The following is a 17505-nucleotide window of genomic DNA, read 5'->3' as shown; positions in this document are numbered from 1 at the left end:
TACCCATATAAATTTTACATGTTGTTAAAATTACAGAGGTTTATGAGTATAGAAAGTGTTTAAGAGCTTATGAAGTGTTTATAAGCATGTGGGAAAGGTTAGTAGGAGTGGGAAAGGTTTATAAAGGAGTGTATCTAATTATAAAGGAGTGTATCTAGGTGTGTGGGAAGGGTTTATAAAGCCTTAAAATATACATAAATAATAAATATAATGCTGCTACTTTGCAGATTTTCACCTATTGCTGGGGTCTCTGGAATGTAAGTCCCAAGATAGGTGAGGGATCCTGTATTTCTTGTTTTTTGAGACAGGATCTTGCTATGTAGCCCAGCCTGACCTTGAACTTGCAGTGATCTTCCTGCCTCAGCATCCTGAGTGCTGGGATTACATGCATGTGCCACCACACCTAGTTCTGGGTGTGTATTTCTATGTCTATAAAAATAAACTGCTATGTGATGTTAAGTATATGGCTCTGACGTGTAAAGTATAAGGAGTTAATACTACAAACCATAGAAAGTGCTTTCTTGCCCACCTTTGCAGATGAAACAATTTGTCTGGCTTGGCGTCGTGATAAATGATCGATTGTCCTTATCAGCACTTCGGGGTCAGCGCTGGCCAAGTGCATTAGACTTCTGTAACCTGCACTGTATAACTGTTTTGCTCGACCCTGGAAAGTGTCACAGAAATGAGAAGGATCAGAATTTGAGATAAGGAAAAAAAAGAAACAGGAATAAACTAAGATAACAAAGTAAATATGAAGAGATCAGAATCTCGAAGAGGTTTCAAAGATGATTTAGGTAGTTGCAATCTGATTGCAAGGAAGCTAAAGTAAGCTAATGTGTGCTAAAGTCAGGAGCAAGAAACCCATTAAGGCATTTAGGCAAGTGGCACTATTTCAGGTCTGCAAGCAAAACACTGCAGTCCAATGTTCTGTTAATGACAATAATCTGAAAATGTTCTCGGCACCTACTCAGGGATCAATGGTGTGCACGCGTGTGTGCAGATTTCCTATGCAGTCCTAAGAGGTAAATATTGAGAATAAACTGAAGTTGAGGGTTGACTGAAAACAGCCGACAGCCTTTTATTCTCACTCTTTTAGGGAACAAATGGCTCCTTGCCACCGAATCAACATTATCATAAACAAGCAGAGTCCACACTCTCACAAGGTGAGTCTTCACTGGCGTGGAAGAAGGACGAAGTTCTAAGGACCAGTGGTAGCACGCTCATTCTTGGGGACCATCCCCTTACTCCTACTGTTGTGTATTGCTTTACAACTAGGCTTTTTACCGGGTCTGCTCCCCAATTAACAGTGGATTTCTGAAGCCAGGTGTGGTAGCGCACACCTGTAATCCTAGCATTTGGGAGGCTGAGGCAGGAGGATCGTTGCAAGTTCGAGGCCAGCCTGGACTACAAAGTGAGCTCAAGGCTGGCCTGAACTGCATCACGAGACCCTGTCTCAAAAAGACAAAAAAAACAAAAACAAAAACAAAAAACAGTGGATTTCTGGGAGGCCGTGGCAGCAATTTATTTTAAAAGAATAAAGAAGCCTGGTTTGACAAATAAGCAGTAAGGCTCTTGCCATGACTTGCGCTGCAGCCAACTTCAGGGAATAGTAAAAGCTGATCTTTCAGTTAACAGAAATAATCTCACTAGGGAAACCGGAAGCTACTGACCTCTAAGACTCCAGAGACTTCCATGAGCGGGATCAGCTCTGCCTTTACGCAGTACGTCAGCTTCTTGGTAAGTTCCGCCAGCAGGGCTCTGTAAACCCAAAACTCCTCAAGCTCCTGTGAGACACAGAAAATACAGAAATGTAACTTTCGGAGCATATTTCCAAGTCCAGTTTGTGGGACAGGGGCTTGGAGAGATGTTCCCCCATGCAAATGCTGGAACTTGGCGAAGCTGGAAGGAAAGACGAGTCTAAGCCAAATACGAGGAGCAGACATGGCAGAAACCAGGAGGAATCTGATGGACTGGTTTTAGGAGAGAAAGGACTGCAAATTGAAAAGTAAGTCCGGGGCTGGGGATGTAGCTCAGTGGCATAAGCACCTGCCTAGCAAGTGCAAGGTCCTGAGTTCGATCCCTGGTACCAATTAAAAAATAAATAAATAAAAATTTTAAAAATGAAATAAAAGAAAAAAAAGAAAAGTAAGTCTAGAAGAACTCTATTCGTTTTCATCAAAACATCAGGAAGTCAATGTAGTTTTTCTTTCTCAAGTAAAAACAAACCCTACCTCAGAATTTATCCTCAACACAAAATATTAGATATAAAAGATTCAACTGCAAGATGATGTTCAATGTATCATTATTTAAATGTACAAATACTGGAAATCAAGAGTCAGTAAATTTTCAAGTCAGGTGGGTAGTGGGAGTTCATCATATTAGTTTGCCTTTTAAAAATATGTGTGTTCGAAATTTTTGGTTATAGTTTTCTCAGCTAGTCAGGAGGCTGAGGCAGGAAAATCACAAGTCTGATCCCAATCTGGGCAACTAAATGAGACTGTCTCAAAAAAAATAAAAAATAAAAAAAAATAAAAAGAATGTAGTTTAGCAATCCCTGGGTTCAATTCCCAGCACTGCGAAAACCAAACCAAACCAAACCAGAAGTCCCTTTCTGGCTTCTGAGTCACGGTGGGAACATGTGGTTCGTGCAACAGCATCTGCTAGCCACTCTGTGACCAGCGAGGAAGCAGCGGGTGAGATCCAGATGGAAGGGCAGGAAGAAAACCTGGAGTAGTGCTGCTGCTACCACCAACCCTGGAGCTGCCTCTTGTCACAGAAGACTATCATCTCCCTCACGGGTTATGTAGCAGAAAATGCCCCCAGCCAGTCTGTCAGTTGCCCAGGTAACAGTTCCTATTACTTCTGTCTCCTAGAAAGGGCTGCTCACTGATGCACAGCTGGTCACTATGATGTATACTGTAAGAACCAATCAACAACAGCCAAGAACTCTGCCTCTGTCCTTCTCCTTTCAACTCCATTAGAACTTCCCTCCCCAGGCCTCTGGAGCCTGATATTCTGGGAATGATCCTGATCAGTGCCCGTTGATGTAAAATAAATCTGCCTCCAAGTCCTGGGTGTCATTTCGGTGTTTCTGCTTGCTGTTGCAGTTAAACTTCTGTGGAGCCTTTTTCTAGTCCTTGTAGTTAAAAATCATCTTTGCTAATCCTACTGGAATTCCTTTTCATACCACTTCTATGACTTTTTTTTTTTTTGGTCTTTTTGAGACAGGGTCTCGCTATGCAGTTCAGGCTGGCCTTGAGCTCACTTTGTAGCCCAGGCTGGTCTTGAACTCGCAATGATCCTCCCGCCTCAGCCTCCTGAGTTCTGAGATTACTGGTGTGCGCCACGATGCCCGGCCCCCACTTACATGACTTTTTAAAATAAAAAGCACTCTGAAGTATGAGAATACCTCACTGAGAGCACAAGTGGTCATCTAGGCTTTTCCTTAGGCTCAGCCATCAAATTATAGGTGTTTTCAAGTTCTATACACAGACTGTTTTCCTTGAACAGTTCTGTAAGGCTCAAATCCTCATAGTCCTTCATGAAACAAAGGGAAAGACTATCAAGAGAGCATCTTTAAGTACTATAAGAAACAATACACAGAAAAACTTAAGAAAATATGTTAATGTGTATAATTTTTGTTTGTTTAACTAGCATATACTTAGGTAATATAAATTAACATTTAAAAATCAAGCTAGTAAAGGATGTTTAGAAAGATGAATTTGCTGAAATAATGATCTTTTAATCCAATACTTTTGAGTATTCGCTTCCTTCATTAGCACATGTGATGGAATCATCACAGACATACACAGAATAGGGAGGGTTAAGAGAGGGAAACTGAAGCAATCTTTAAATTTAGAAAACAGAGCTGGTGATGTACACCTGTAATCCCAGCACTCAGAAGGCGAGACAGGAGGATCGTCACAATTTTGAGAGCAGCCTGGGCTACAGAGTGAGCTCAAGGCCAGCATGAACTACATAGTGAGACCCTGTCTCAAAAAACAAAAACCAAGCCAAAACAAAAAAATTCATGCAGGAAAGTTTTAAAAAACTGAGTATGGAAAATATAGGAAGGGTAACTTACTATGCCCTCAATAAGGAGAAATGTAAATGTAGCAGAAAAATGGCTTGCATTATAAATTTAATTTAAAAATTGTCAACGTTGGAAAGTCTGGTTAACTTCGTTGAGCTCTATTTAAGCAAATTTCAAGATCTATTTTTAATTAGAGTCTTAAATCCATCTCAAATACACAGGGCCAAACTAAAGTTCTGAATTATTTTAGAAAATAAACGTTTGCTGTAGAAACCTGACACATATGGCCCTTGCTGTGGCGGTCAGGAAAACGGGGCTGAGCTGCGGGGAGGCTCACGCACTCTGCCAGCGTCTGAGGCACTTCGCACACGAGGGCTATTTACACAGAATCGACAGAATGAAAAATGGTTTTTTAACAGTTAATTCTAAACACCTGAAGCTATTAATGGTGGCCCTAAAAGTAGGATGAACTTGGTACTACTTCTCTATTGTTTCAGTTGATTCAGTAATTTCTTTAAGTTTACCACAAAAATGTATATAGTATGCTGCAAGCCGATATAAACAAAGATAGACTTGAAATAAATTGTGAATGCTCTGAAATAACATAAGTCAACATGACAGCACGCTGATTAGTTTTCTTTGTGTGTGTGTGGTACCGGGAATCAAACTCAAGACCTTGCACTTGCCAGGCAGGCGCCTGTGCCACTGAGCTATATCCCCGGCCCCTGATTAGTTATGACGTCGTAACAGTTAGCTCAAGAGGTACACAGCACACATCAGCACTCCAGTGGCCTTACCTCGCAGAAATGTAACACACAGGACGAGAAGGAGGCAGCGCCAGCGAGCAGGTTTTGTATAGATCCTCGAGGAAGATTGAATTTTTCAGACACGCTCCAAACGCTGGTCTCTTTGAGCAAGGCATAGAGGACAAGGGAGAGGTAGAGCCTGTTGACAATGTCCTTGTCCACTTTCTAGAAAGACACCAATGAATGTACGGAAAAGTACATGTTATATTCAAATTGGACAAAAGTTGAACTGAATGGAGTTGCAGTGCAGGCGGCGGGAACAGAATGACTCCATAGACACAGATCTGATTTCTAACATAGGTGCTTTACGTGACATTCCGAAACCGGAAGAAGACAGATTCCTGGGTTGGGGGACGCTACATTTGTTTTGGGGTATTTTGGTGCAGGGACTGGACCCAGGGCCTCAGGACGCTAAGCAGTCCCTGTGCTGCAGAGTTGCACAGAGCCTGTTGTTCTAGATCTTGCTGCAGGACGGCGGGAATTTGTTACAATAGCTCCAGGAAATACGGTGCACAGAGAGGGAGCCGGGCGGTTCCTACATTTTCGGTCGTGCTTATACAGTGGGAATACGTACGACTGTGGTTCTAAGTCAGACAAATGCACGTAGATAAGTTGATGAGCTTGTCCACAGTGTAAACTGAGTAAAGATTATGCTACGACTTCCACACAGTCATGAGGAATAATTAATGTTTCCAAAGTTAAAACAATGAGAGAGAAAATTGCTTCCTGTAGCTAACAATTTGTTTTGCGTATCTCCTTTTCCTGTGGTGTCTACTGACTGCATAAAGTATTTCATTGCTAGTATCAAGCTAATTTGGAAACTCACTCATGCTTAAAATCAAAGAGAAAAAACGAATGTGAAAAAGTAGGTATACAATACAAAACTGAGTTTGTCTAGCCAGGTGTGGTGGTGCGTACCTACAGCCCCAGCACTTGGAGGCCTGAGCCGGGAGGACTGTTTGAGGCCAGCCTGCGTCAAAAACCAAAACCAAAACCAGAACCAAAACTGTATCTTCTGCTATAGTAAAAGAATGTTGGGAATGAAAGTTAGAATGGATCACTCTTTTTAAAAGCATTAAGATGAAAAGCGTTAAGAGTTGAATAGCAAGTAGGATAAGACAGCTTTCCAATTTTCCAATTTTAATGTGCCTTTATTAAGTATAAATTGAGCTAATGTTGGTTTTGCTTAGAATGCATTTCCTAAGCCAAGAAAAATGATACAATTTTTGCATGGCAAGATATCAATTTTAAGATCTTTTACAAGACTTGTTAAAAATGGGAAGTGGTTTCTTTTTTGATATGGCAAAATCAATTCGATTTCAAGTAAACATAATGTTCTTTAAAATTCCCAGTATTGATACTTCTAAAGTATTAAACTAATAATTCATTCATAATTAAGATAAATTCATATCCTACTGCTACTACTACCTTAGATATTTATTAATTTAATCAAAATATACTGACTGAATATTAACAGAAGCAGGGCAAGGTGGTGCTTGCCTGTAATCCCAGCACTCGGGAGGCTGAGGCAGGAGGATTGCTGCGAGTTCAAGGCCAGCCTGAACTACACAGCAAGACCCTGTCTCAAAAAGAAAAACAAAAAACAAAAAACCCAAATAAAGGAGGAGGAGAAGAGTTGAAGGGATGGTAGAGGAATGGGAAAAAAAGAATTGAGATGTGTTACGTACACATACAAATTTCCTGTGATAGATGTAATCAATATGTATGACAAGTACATAGTAATAAAAAGAATAAAGTTTAGAAAAATAAAATTAGCTTATGCATTTGACACTTAGTTCACGCCTATCACATAACAGTGTGTTAGCTTATCTACTCCAACCTCCTAGAATGCCTTCCGTACACTGCGGGACTAGAAGGTGAAATGAAAAGATTAAATCAATAAAGGAGATGATAGAATGATATTAATTTTGCTGAGTTAGTTCATCATTTAGGAAAAAAACACCTCGGTACCTTCCTGGTGGCTTGGCCTGACGCCTTCTTCGCAATGTAGCTTTCAGAGACACCAAGCAGGGTGGCTACGTTTTGCTCAGCTGGACTGAGCTGGCTAATCTACATAGAAAAGAGTAAATTAAACAAACCAAACTGTCACTTTCAGAAAAATCTATCCTTTGAAACACATCTCCTATTTGAGGTCACATTTTCATGATTTTAAAGGTGATGAAAACTGGTGTAAATGTACTTGCTGTATCACAAGTTTTTAAAAATGTAGCATTAGATATAACATAGCTGCCGGGCATGGTGGCACATGCCTGTAATCCCAGGACTTGGGAGGCTGAGGCAGGAGGGTTGTTGTGAGTTCGAGGCCAGCTGGGGCTCAAAGCGAGCTCAAGGCCAGACTGAACTACATAGTGAGATCTTGTGTCAAAAAGACAAAAAAAAAAAAAAAAAATATAACATAGTTTAGTGGAATCACAGTCTTAAGTGGCAAAATGACATTTCATTCTACAGTGGACCACATACTGGGTGTGACTGAAAAATATGATGTTTAATTTTTTTAAAAATTTATTACAAGACACACTGCTATGAGAGACACATTGCTATGAATCCCCCTCAGAATGATAATAATCTCCTCTGCTCTGAACACACTTACACCATCTCTCTTGCCGCTTTATGCGGCAGTGCTGAAGTCCTCTTCTCGGATTTAGCTGTGCTACTGTGGCCGCCTCAACCCTGAATTCATTAAATTATTTATTTATTGTTCTGACTTGATTGAAAACATTTCTCCTGCCTGGCCACTGTGAGTCTGGGGAAGAGTCAGAAGTCCCCCTGTACCCGATCCAGGGAACAAGGCGGATGCCGACGCACCTTCGCGTTTTTGTGAGCCTGACTTTCTGTCGGCTGGCGCTCGGCAGAGGCATTCACCGTATTCTGATTATACCTCAAAAAGACACTCCTGAATGGACTTTCAGAACTGCTGCAGAGTGGCAAGCAGGACGGGATAAATGCACTTGCAGCAGGAGTCTTTTGAGAGGGGTTCCTGGCAAAGCGTCTGCTACTGCAATGAATGTTTTTAAATTTACACACTCAATGTGTATTGTGATCATTCCTCACACGTATGATTGTGGCCTGAGAAGAGCATACAGGCTACTGCCGCCCTCGCCATGTTCATATAAGTTCACTCTGGGGCGCACACCCTGGGGCAGGTACCCACAGTGCATCTCCCAGAACCCATCTCCACCGCTGTACTTAAGGACACGGCCTCAGGGCCGGCCTCCATGGCCTATGACAATGCTTAACACTGGCAAAGGCCGCGAGAGGGGAAAGAGCGAAGGGTCTTTAAAGTAACTGCACTACACAGTACCACTTTTAAAAACAGGCCTGTGGCAGTTATTTTCAAATATGACATTAAGAAGTGGAGGGCTGGGGACGTAGCTCAGCGGCACAGCGCCTGCCTGGTAAGCATGAGGTGGTGAGTTTGATTCCCAGTATTAAAAAAAAAAAAGAAGCAGAGCTCCTGAGATTCAAAGCTGAAGACGAGGAGCCTGGGAGGGTAACCCAGTGGTACAGCACATCCGTGAAACCCTTAGCACAAAGAAAAACGCCGTGTGCTGCTCCTGCCTGGTATGTGTGCACTCAGCCATCCAGCCAGCCTGTTCTCGGCAGAGTCACAGTAGCCTGTACCCTGCCCTGGCTTTGTTTGCTACAAAGGGCCAGCTCCATCGTGCTAATGGCTACAAATGCATATTCCCTTGTAGTGATGAATGCCTTCGGGCCTAGGGTATCACAGTGCTTGGTACTGACACAGCTTTCAGATGACTACATTCTCAGTCATCAGCCATGGCTTCCCCTGCTTTCTTTACACTACGGACATGAAGATGAATCGTGGCAGAACTGTCTCTGGGGAAACAAGACCAGGGATGATCCTCTCCTCTTTTTTCTTTTGATAATGAATATATTTAACAGAAAAGTAGGGGCTGGGGATTTAGTTCAGTGGCACAGCACCTGCCTGGCAAGCACGAGGTCGTGAGTTCGATTCCCGGTAAAAAAACAAAAACAAAACAAAACAAAAAAATATAACAGAAAAGTAATACTCAAGTCAAACCAAAGACACTGTTGCCATATTATTATTTTTAAAAACTGAAGGACAAAAGGCCCAATTTCAAATACAGTATATTTTAATAGAGAAAAAAGGGAAATACTCATGATAGAAATCATACTATCCTTAAAAAGCAAAGGCTAAGTCAAAAAATGCTCTCTTCTTACCTGCCTGAAGTATATCATCCAATCGGGGTCACACTGAGAAACCAGATTATAGGGAGTTGTCAGGTAGATCAGATGAAGGAGGTTTTCAAGCACCAGACCTTCCAGACCCTTCTTCAGGTCTCTATAGAGAGTGTCACAGTAAGCCAGATCTATCGCTCCTAAAAGAAAGGTGGACATAGTTATGTGAGCTTATCAGCTTATAAGAGTGATGTTACTAATATGAAATTATAAATGCACTTTAAAGAAAGAATGATCTAATTTTTATTTTTCCCCAGTACAGTTCCTCAGGTTATAATGAGATGTAGGTAGAATCTTACCCTTAAAAGAAGCTTGCCCCAATTTTGTAATATGAAAATTACATTGCAACTCTTCGGCAGACTCCGAAATAGGGTTTCTCTGTAGGAGCCCTTTTTCTGTCAGGTATCTAAGTGATTCGACAGTTATTTCCCAGAGACTTTTTTCTTTCAATAAAATCTTTTGCTGAACACCAAAAAATGTACCATTCATGAAGTTATATATGTCACCAAGATTTGCTGCGATCTGAAACAATTTAGGACATCAGTGAAGCATTTTCCTTAGCGAGAGGCAACGGTCTGTACACTAAGCAAGATGACTACTCATTCCACACAGCAGAGGAACTTCACTTAAAAGACCAGTATAAAATCAATCTAATCAGCGGTGTACGTAATTTTATAGAGGCATTTTAAATACCACTTGGTGTTCAGATAGAGTTGACTCTGCATTAGAATAATCATTTGTTAGCCAATTTCAAAGAAATCAGCATGTTAAACTAAAATATGGCCAATCAATAAGCACATTGCTCTTTCTTACAGTTCTGAGGATACTTCCACTGAGTAATTTACTATTGCACATTAAGCCCATATAAGGAAAAACAAAACCTATGGGGCTCAGACCTTGTTCCATGGCTTCTCTCTTCCCTTTTAATAATGCTTACTCTGAATGTGAGAGTCAACTAAGCTAAAATACACTTGAAGGCACGTGAGGACAGATGCTCAATCTCCGGGACACCAGCGTAGTGTCTGTGCTGCTGCCTCCCCAGCTGACAGAGGTGACACTGTGGGAGGCCAGGGGCGGGTGGGGGTGGCACCTTCCCTTGACCCTTTACTTTTCTTTTTTTGTGGTACTGGGAACTGAATCCCGGGCCTTTCCTCAGAGCTCCATCCCTAGCCTCTTCAATTTCTGTAATTTTTTTCATGGTCTTATTGGCCCTTTTCTTCAATTCTTATTTTTTTACTAGTACATATTTCCCCTTTCATTACTTTTTTGGGAGGTACTTCAAATCAAACTCAGGACCTCACGCTTGCCAGGCAGGTGCTGCACCGCTGAGCTATATCCCCAACCCCTCCTTTTTTATTTCTTGAGAGAAGGTCTTGCTAAGTCACTACCTTCCGCAGTTTGGGCTCCAATTTGTAGTCCTCCTGCCTCAGCCTCCCAAAGTGCTGGGATTATGGGTGTGCACCACCACACCCAGTGCATGTTATCTTTCCATCCTCCCTGAAAAGGTTTGTGACATAGCTACTGAACCCTGCCAGGCTAGTCTGTGCCTCCCACCTGACAGCATCTCAAGGCTGGATTCTTATTCATGCCCCAACCTGCAAGTTCGGCCAGGCCCAACTCCACGGTCAGTTTCAATAATGCAGGTATCTACAGAGTGCCATCCATCCACACGCCAAGCGCTGGCGAGGCGCTGGGACTCAGGGATGGATGGCAAGAAATGGGAGCCTCGCTCTGCAGAGCTTACATTCTGCCGGGCAATGTTCTCAGCCAAACAACTGTACTAACAAGAATACAGTGACAGGCTGATGGGCTGCTGAAGGCAAGGAGCACATAACTGCGGACGGCTGGACGCAGGCACACAGAAGGCTTTCTGCGGAAGCGATGGTTAAGCTAAAGCCTGAAGGCGAGTGAGACTTAGTTACCCCAGGCAGAGGCTGAGTGCAGCTGGACACAGGGAGGGAAGACGGGCAGTCGGGCGTTCACCTTCATCTCCTGCCCTCACACTGCCCAAATCAAAGAACTTGCCCTTCCTCTAACCCCGTCCCACCCGGTAGTTCCTGTCGCCAGGACTTGACTCTGCTTCCGTTCTAACCCAACAGAGTCCCTGGTGGTCATCCCCGTCTAGAACTCCAGCCTCCTCCACAAGCAGAGCACAGGTGAGCTCCACTGGGAGGTGTAGGAGCAGCCGCGCTGGCCGGTCCTCCTCAGGCCGGGCCCTGGTTGCTCGAGCTCTGCTTCCTGTGAGCAGCCTGGTGACGGCTGGCTGCCTGCTGGGCTCCTGCACTGCTGGCTGCTTGGACTTTCGCGGCTGTACGCGGTTAGTGAAACAATCTGAGTGAAATGCCGTGCCCGGCCAGGATGATAAACCACACCCCTCTGGCCATGGCAGTTCCCTGTCTCCCAGTTACTCTGCGCGCTCTGGTGTCATGGGAAGTCCTGAGTCCTACCACCAAAATACAGCAATTTCCAGCAAAAAAAAAAAAAAAAAATTTGTCAAGTTTTTTATTGGGATCAGACAGACCGTATCGATCCATTTGAGGAGTAACATATGGACATAGCAAACTGCTTCAATTCATGGATACGGTATCTTTCTCCTCTGAAGTCTTTTTAAATTTTTCTCAGCAGTTTTACAGCTTTCAATTTAGAGAGGGGGGCTTTGAGATAGGGTCTGTGTATTCGGTTCAATTAGAATTTACAGCAGGGTATGGCGGCACACACCTGTAATCCCAGCACTTGGGAGGCTGAGGCAGGAGGACTGTTGCGAGTTCGAGGCCAACATGGGCTACAAAGTGAGCTCAAGGCCAGCCTGAACTGCATAGTGAGATGCTGTCTCAAAAAGACCAAAAAAAAAAAACAAACAAAAAAATCAGAATTTACATAAATTTTACTATCTCAGGCAACAGTAGTAAGATTTAAAAGTACCTTCAAGCCAATCAAAGAGAGAAACAAAGTGTGGATTCCCTTGGTGAACTGCTGGACAAGATGGCTATAACAGTTTTCTGGTGGTCTGCTTATGAGCTCCAAGACCTACAGACGTTAAAGCAGGATTATAATATTAGGTTTTGTTATTAAGAATAAATGGTGTTCCATCAGGCATGTTGGTGCATGCCTACAATCCCAGCAGTCGGGAGGCTGAGGCAGGAAGATGTCTACAAGTACAAGGCCAGCCTGGGATACCTGGTGAGATCCTGTCTCAAAAACTTAAAAAGAAAACAATCCCTCCAAAAAAAAAAACCCAGAATAAATGGTGTTCTATATAAAGATTACACACTTTGTATAAATCTTATAAAGCCAACAGGAATCCAGACCAAACCAAATCAAGCCACCCGAAAAGATGAAAGAATGAGAATTTACCAGATATCTTTATAAAATTAAGGAAGATGAATCGGGAAAATGCTTTTCATCTCTAAAATGTAAAAATCTTCAAATTATACTCCCCAGATTTTCATCAGATAGACAGATGCATATATAAAAAACAGTAATCGTTAGTTTTAACTAGATGATCACGTATGGGGCCAGCCCAAAGGCCAGGGTGCGGGGGGCAGCCAGTGAGATGGGGCATTACCTTGTGCTTGTCTTGTTCTTGGAGTATGAGTATGCTTTCCCCAACGCTATCGATTCCGGCACGACCAGCTCTGCCAATCATCTGTCTATATTGACTCCTCTTTAAAAATTCTTTAGCCACGTAGGGAGCTCTTAAAATAACTCTACGGATCATAAAATTAATTAGAAGTGACATTCCACCTATAGCCATAGCGTCTATTTTTAAAACTTTCTATATCTATGTAATATTATTTTAATAGCATTATCTCGAAAGATAGGAAACTACTTTAACTCTTACAAAATGCTTAGCAGCAGCCTATTTATTTATGTGCTCTTATAAGGAAGTTACCTGAAGCTCGGTTAAGTCACTTATCTTAAAATATAAAGTAGCTGCCAGAATCACCATTTGGATTCAAATCTGCTTAGTTAGAAGACCTGTGCTCAAATTGTAGCAGTAGACTCCAAAGTTCATTTTGTAACATATAAATGAAAAATTTGGACATGCACCACCAACATACGCACTTTTATTTATGAGTTTATATTAACTTGAACATATTTCCACTGTTTTGAACTACAAAATAATGATTTCAATCATGTTCAAGTACACAAAAGTCTGTTGTCACTTTGCCTATCCGAAGGCATGAAAAAAACCTGTCATTTATCTTTACTAAACAATCTACTCCTCATTTATTTATTTTTTTGGGTTTGTTTGTTTTTTTTGAGACAGGGTCTCGCTATGCAGTTGAAACTGGCCTTGAGCTCACTTTGTAGCCCAGGCTGGTCTCGAACTCACAACGATCCTCCTGCCTCAGCCTCCCGAGTGCTAGGATTACAGGTGTGTGCCACCATGCCTGGCTTCCTCTTTTATTTATAAATCTCAACAGACAGACAAGATTACCAAACACTTGGAGAAAACTAACAACAGCACTTATAAGGAAGGTGCACTAAAACAGAATTCTTGCAAAGTAACAAAAATTAGTATTTGCTTGCAAATTGAACTAAAAACTAAACAAACACAGTTATGGATATAGTTACAGATTTTTTAAAATATGCAAAGTTGAAGAAATCTCATAGTTCAAACAGAATGAAAACGTGTAAGAAAAGAGAGTTGAAAGCTCAGCCTGAGAGACCTGTACTCTGTCTAACTGAAGGTGCGAAAGCAGAGGACTCAGATGATGGGAGAAAGGAAGAAAAAAAATAACGCCAGCTTTTGCTCTCAGCAGCAAGTGCAGAGGGGGACTGTGAGCACCCAGCAAGTGCTAGGCCCTCTGGGTGAAAAGCAGGTCATCTTGGATTTGGGGACCGCAGAATCCAACTGCCTGGAGTCAAACCTTGGCCTTACGGGCTGGGGATTTAGCTCAGCGGTACAGCGCCTTGCCTGGCAAGCGCAGTGTCGTGAGTTCAATTCCTGGTACCAGAAGGAAAAAAACAAAACAAACAAACAAAAAAAAACAACAACAGAAAAAACCAGACAGGGAGAGCACAAAAGAAGGAAGGAATTCTAATACAAGGAAATCTAATGTTAATTTTTCATTAAAATATTAAAGGACATAAACCAAACAATCAATTCAGCAAATATTTGATAACTTCTCATCCTGTCCTGAGAATGCAACAGTTGGCTCCCGGCAAGCTGGCCGGCAGCTCCTCCTCGTCCCCTACCTGCGAGCAGGCAGGTTGACCCCCGCCGCCAGAGTGGATGTGCAGGCGAGAAGGCAGAGGACGCCGGCGGAGTAAGCCTCCTCCAGCAGCTTCCGCTCCTCGCTGGTGAGGCCGCTGTGGTGGTAGGCGACTCCGAAGGGCACGGTGCGCCTCAGGACAGGACACAGGTGGCCCCCGCTGCTGCTCCTCAAGTGCTTAATCAGCTCACACTTCTCCTTCTCTCTGTGCTTCAGGTATTCCCTGGAAAACAGACCTGTGAGAAGCACGAACTCCTGATCTGACAGTCACAAGCGCTCATCATTTTCATCCAAGTCCATGCCGTGCACACATCTGTTACAGAGTACTGCAGACACAAGTACCTAACACGTTCTTGGGGTTTTGATTCTGACTTCACTAAGTCTTCTTGTGGATTCAGAACCCTCTAAAAATCCAACTAAGCTAACAAAAAATACAACTACTCAAATAAAAAATACAACATTGCGCACAATTTCAGATGGTTCATAGATGTTCATTCCCATATTTCCTGCAAATCCTTGGACACCATGTTTATTTTTTTTGTTTTGTTTTTAGTCTTTTTGAGACAGGGTCTCAGTATGCAGTCCAGGCTGGCCCTGAGCTCACTTTGTAGCCCAGGCTGGTCTCGAACTCGCAACAATCCTCCTGCCTCAGCCTCCTGAGTGCTGTGATTACAGCTGTGTGTCACCACGCCCAGCAGACACTAGGTTTAGACCCTTGCTCTAGATGTCATGATTGCTTTTTCTCTAGTATATATATCCTCATAGGTCATGCTTTGTTCTGTTTTGAGGCATTTTCCTCTGTGGAGATGGGCACATGTATTAGATCATGCTTATGACATGGTTACGTGATAAAGTACTGTCCAAAGACTAGGACTTTAGAAATCTTACTTTAACTATCATAGCACCTTAAATTATTTAAGGAAAGTAATTCAAATATCTAAATATCTTAAATTATCCTAAGAAAATGAATGATTTACTGAGTGTATATATATATATTTTTTTGTTTTTTTTCCGGTACCGGGAACTAAACTCACGACCTTGCGCTTGCCAGGCAGGCACTGTGCTGCTGAGCTAAATCCCCAGCCCCAACTGCTACTGAGTGTATTAATGTCTTATTCTAAGATGATTTACTGAGAATACTTGCATGGAAATTCACCATGGTAAAAGTAGATTATCTGTTACCCAAATGAGCAAGCCCTTGATCTTATCAGTGAATTTAATCCTAATGTAACAAATCTATGGCAGTAAGCCTGGGGAGGGAGGTGGAGGACAACTAGATTAGAATCCAGGTTAAGGGCCTCTTAGCAGTGTGTAGCCCTAGCTAAGAGCTGAGAAAAAGTCTGAAAAAAATGATGAAACAACGCACATGATAAACAGGTACAGAACAAATGCTGAACTATGAGGGTTTTTTTTTGTGTGTGTGTGTCTTTTTGAGACAGGGTCTTGCTATGCAGTTCAGGCTGGCCTTGCGCTCACTTTGTAGCCCAGACTGGTCTCGAACTTGCAAGGTCCTCCTGTTTCAGCCTCTCAAGTGCTGGGATAACAAGCATGTGCCACCATGCCCGGCTGTTGAACTATGAGTATTTAAAGTCACTTTATACTGAGTAAAACAATTCAACACTGAAGAGTCATAAAATTCCAAACAATACATTTCTTAGGTACTTAGAAAATTAAACTCAAACATCCACATGATGTGAGTGTAAAGCTGGCTAAGAAAACAACCACGGCACTTCACTCCTAAGAAGGCGACGATGACGACGACTTGTCCCCACATGAGCGGTCTTTTCATCAGTCCGCTTACGCTGGACGTGCCTGGGCCCCACTCCCAGAGGCTCTGATCTGTCCAAGAAGCAGCATGGACATTGGGATTTTTAAAGTCTCCCAGGTGATTCAGTGAACTGTCAAGGTTCTGAATCACTAATCTAAAACTTTATAGTGGTTAGCATTCTCTTACTGTAACCTTGGGAATTTTCCATTTTATTATGATTATGATTGTGATTATTACTTTTTGGTTTTTTTGAGGCAGGGTCTACGTATGTAGTTTAGGCTGGCCTCAAACTCACAGTGATCCTCCTGCCTCAGCCTCCCAAGTACTGGGATTATAGGCTTGTGCCATTACAACCAGCGGGAATTTTCTATTTTAAATGTGAATTTCACAGTTAAATTTTCTTTCTTCAGGGTCAGTTCCTTCACAATTTAGTAAAAAAATATAATGCTATGCAAGAAGTAATGAGTATTCAAAAAATAATATACAGCCTATATACTGGGTGTGGTGGTCCATGCCTGTAATCCCAGCATTCAGGAGGCTGAGGAAGGAGGATCCCTGCAAGTTCGAGGCCAGCCTGGGCTATAAAGTGAGCTCAAGACCAGCATGAACTGCATAGCAAGACCCTGTCTCAAAAAGACCAAAAAAAAAAAAGAAAAAAAAATACAGCCTATAATTCACAATATAAATAAAACAGAATGCTTGTAAAAGGTTAACATACTTGTTTAAAAATTTGCATAACATTTCTGCTACATTTTCACAGTTCTTCTTACTGGGACAAAAAACTAAGCAGGAATAACTGGGTATAACCTCTGTCACCAATGCCACCAAGTGATCGGGATCCATCTTTTTCAGGGAATCAGAATACTGCAAAACAACAAGATGCAGGAACCAGGAAGTTAGTAACTATGAAAACCTGTCAACGTTTACCAAAGAGATTTGAAAGGTAAGTGAGCCACCCATAATTCTGAACTTCTCATTTAGTTAGTCTGATCATTTAAAAGAAAAGATGAAGCCTATTTTAAACACCAAAATGTTAAATTTTACCTTCCTCTTAGGTTATTTGTTAAAGATTTGTTTGATCGGTATATTTAGCTTGGAGAAAAAAAAGGGATTAAAGAAGTGAATTAAATTACAGAAGTGAAATTAACCGATGTTATTAATAACTCTACTACATGCCCATCGCTACCAAAGCAGAACAAGAAAGTCCACAGAGAGAAAGTTTTATCCTTTTTTCATTTTTGATTAATAATAGTTAAAGGGCTGCATAAATAAGTTCTTTATTTATTATCAATAAATATGTTCTTTATTATTACCAATAGTTCTAAAAAATACAGATTTACTAACACCAAAGGATGTATTTTCAGAAACAAAAAATACTGTAACACTGAACGAGGACCATTTTTGTAACATGTAGTCATAAGGAACTTGAAAAAAAAA

General features: G+C 41.9%; 1 protein-coding gene across 6 annotated transcripts in view; it reads right to left on the bottom strand.

Annotated features, from left to right (window-relative positions):
- Helq (helicase, POLQ-like) overlaps positions 1-17505 on the bottom strand; it is a 41748-nt gene that overhangs the window by 5898 nt on the left and 18345 nt on the right. For all 6 annotated transcript variants that reach the window (XR_001230734.1, XM_013502753.1, XM_005401382.2 and 3 more), the window contains 10 exons: positions 16787-16932; positions 14284-14523; positions 12647-12788; positions 12004-12108; positions 9381-9603; positions 9064-9221; positions 6811-6909; positions 4831-5004; positions 1671-1784; positions 530-664 (listed from right to left, as the gene is read on the bottom strand). Coding sequence is in view for 5 of the 6 variants with exons in the window: in XM_013502753.1 (XP_013358207.1) it covers positions 530-664; positions 1671-1784; positions 4831-5004; positions 6811-6909; positions 9064-9221; positions 9381-9603; positions 12004-12108; positions 12647-12788; positions 14284-14523; positions 16787-16932 (1536 nt within the window). In the remaining variant the exon portion in view is untranslated. The remainder of the gene's footprint in view (positions 1-529; positions 665-1670; positions 1785-4830; positions 5005-6810; positions 6910-9063; positions 9222-9380; positions 9604-12003; positions 12109-12646; positions 12789-14283; positions 14524-16786; positions 16933-17505) is intronic.

This window comes from Chinchilla lanigera, unplaced genomic scaffold (genome assembly GCF_000276665.1).
Source record: "Chinchilla lanigera isolate Chin_1 unplaced genomic scaffold, ChiLan1.0 scaffold00073, whole genome shotgun sequence".
In the NCBI taxonomy this organism is placed as follows: Eukaryota; Metazoa; Chordata; class Mammalia; order Rodentia; family Chinchillidae; genus Chinchilla; species Chinchilla lanigera.
Note: the sequence above shows the minus strand (reverse complement) of the source record. Positions and strands in the feature narration are given on the sequence as shown.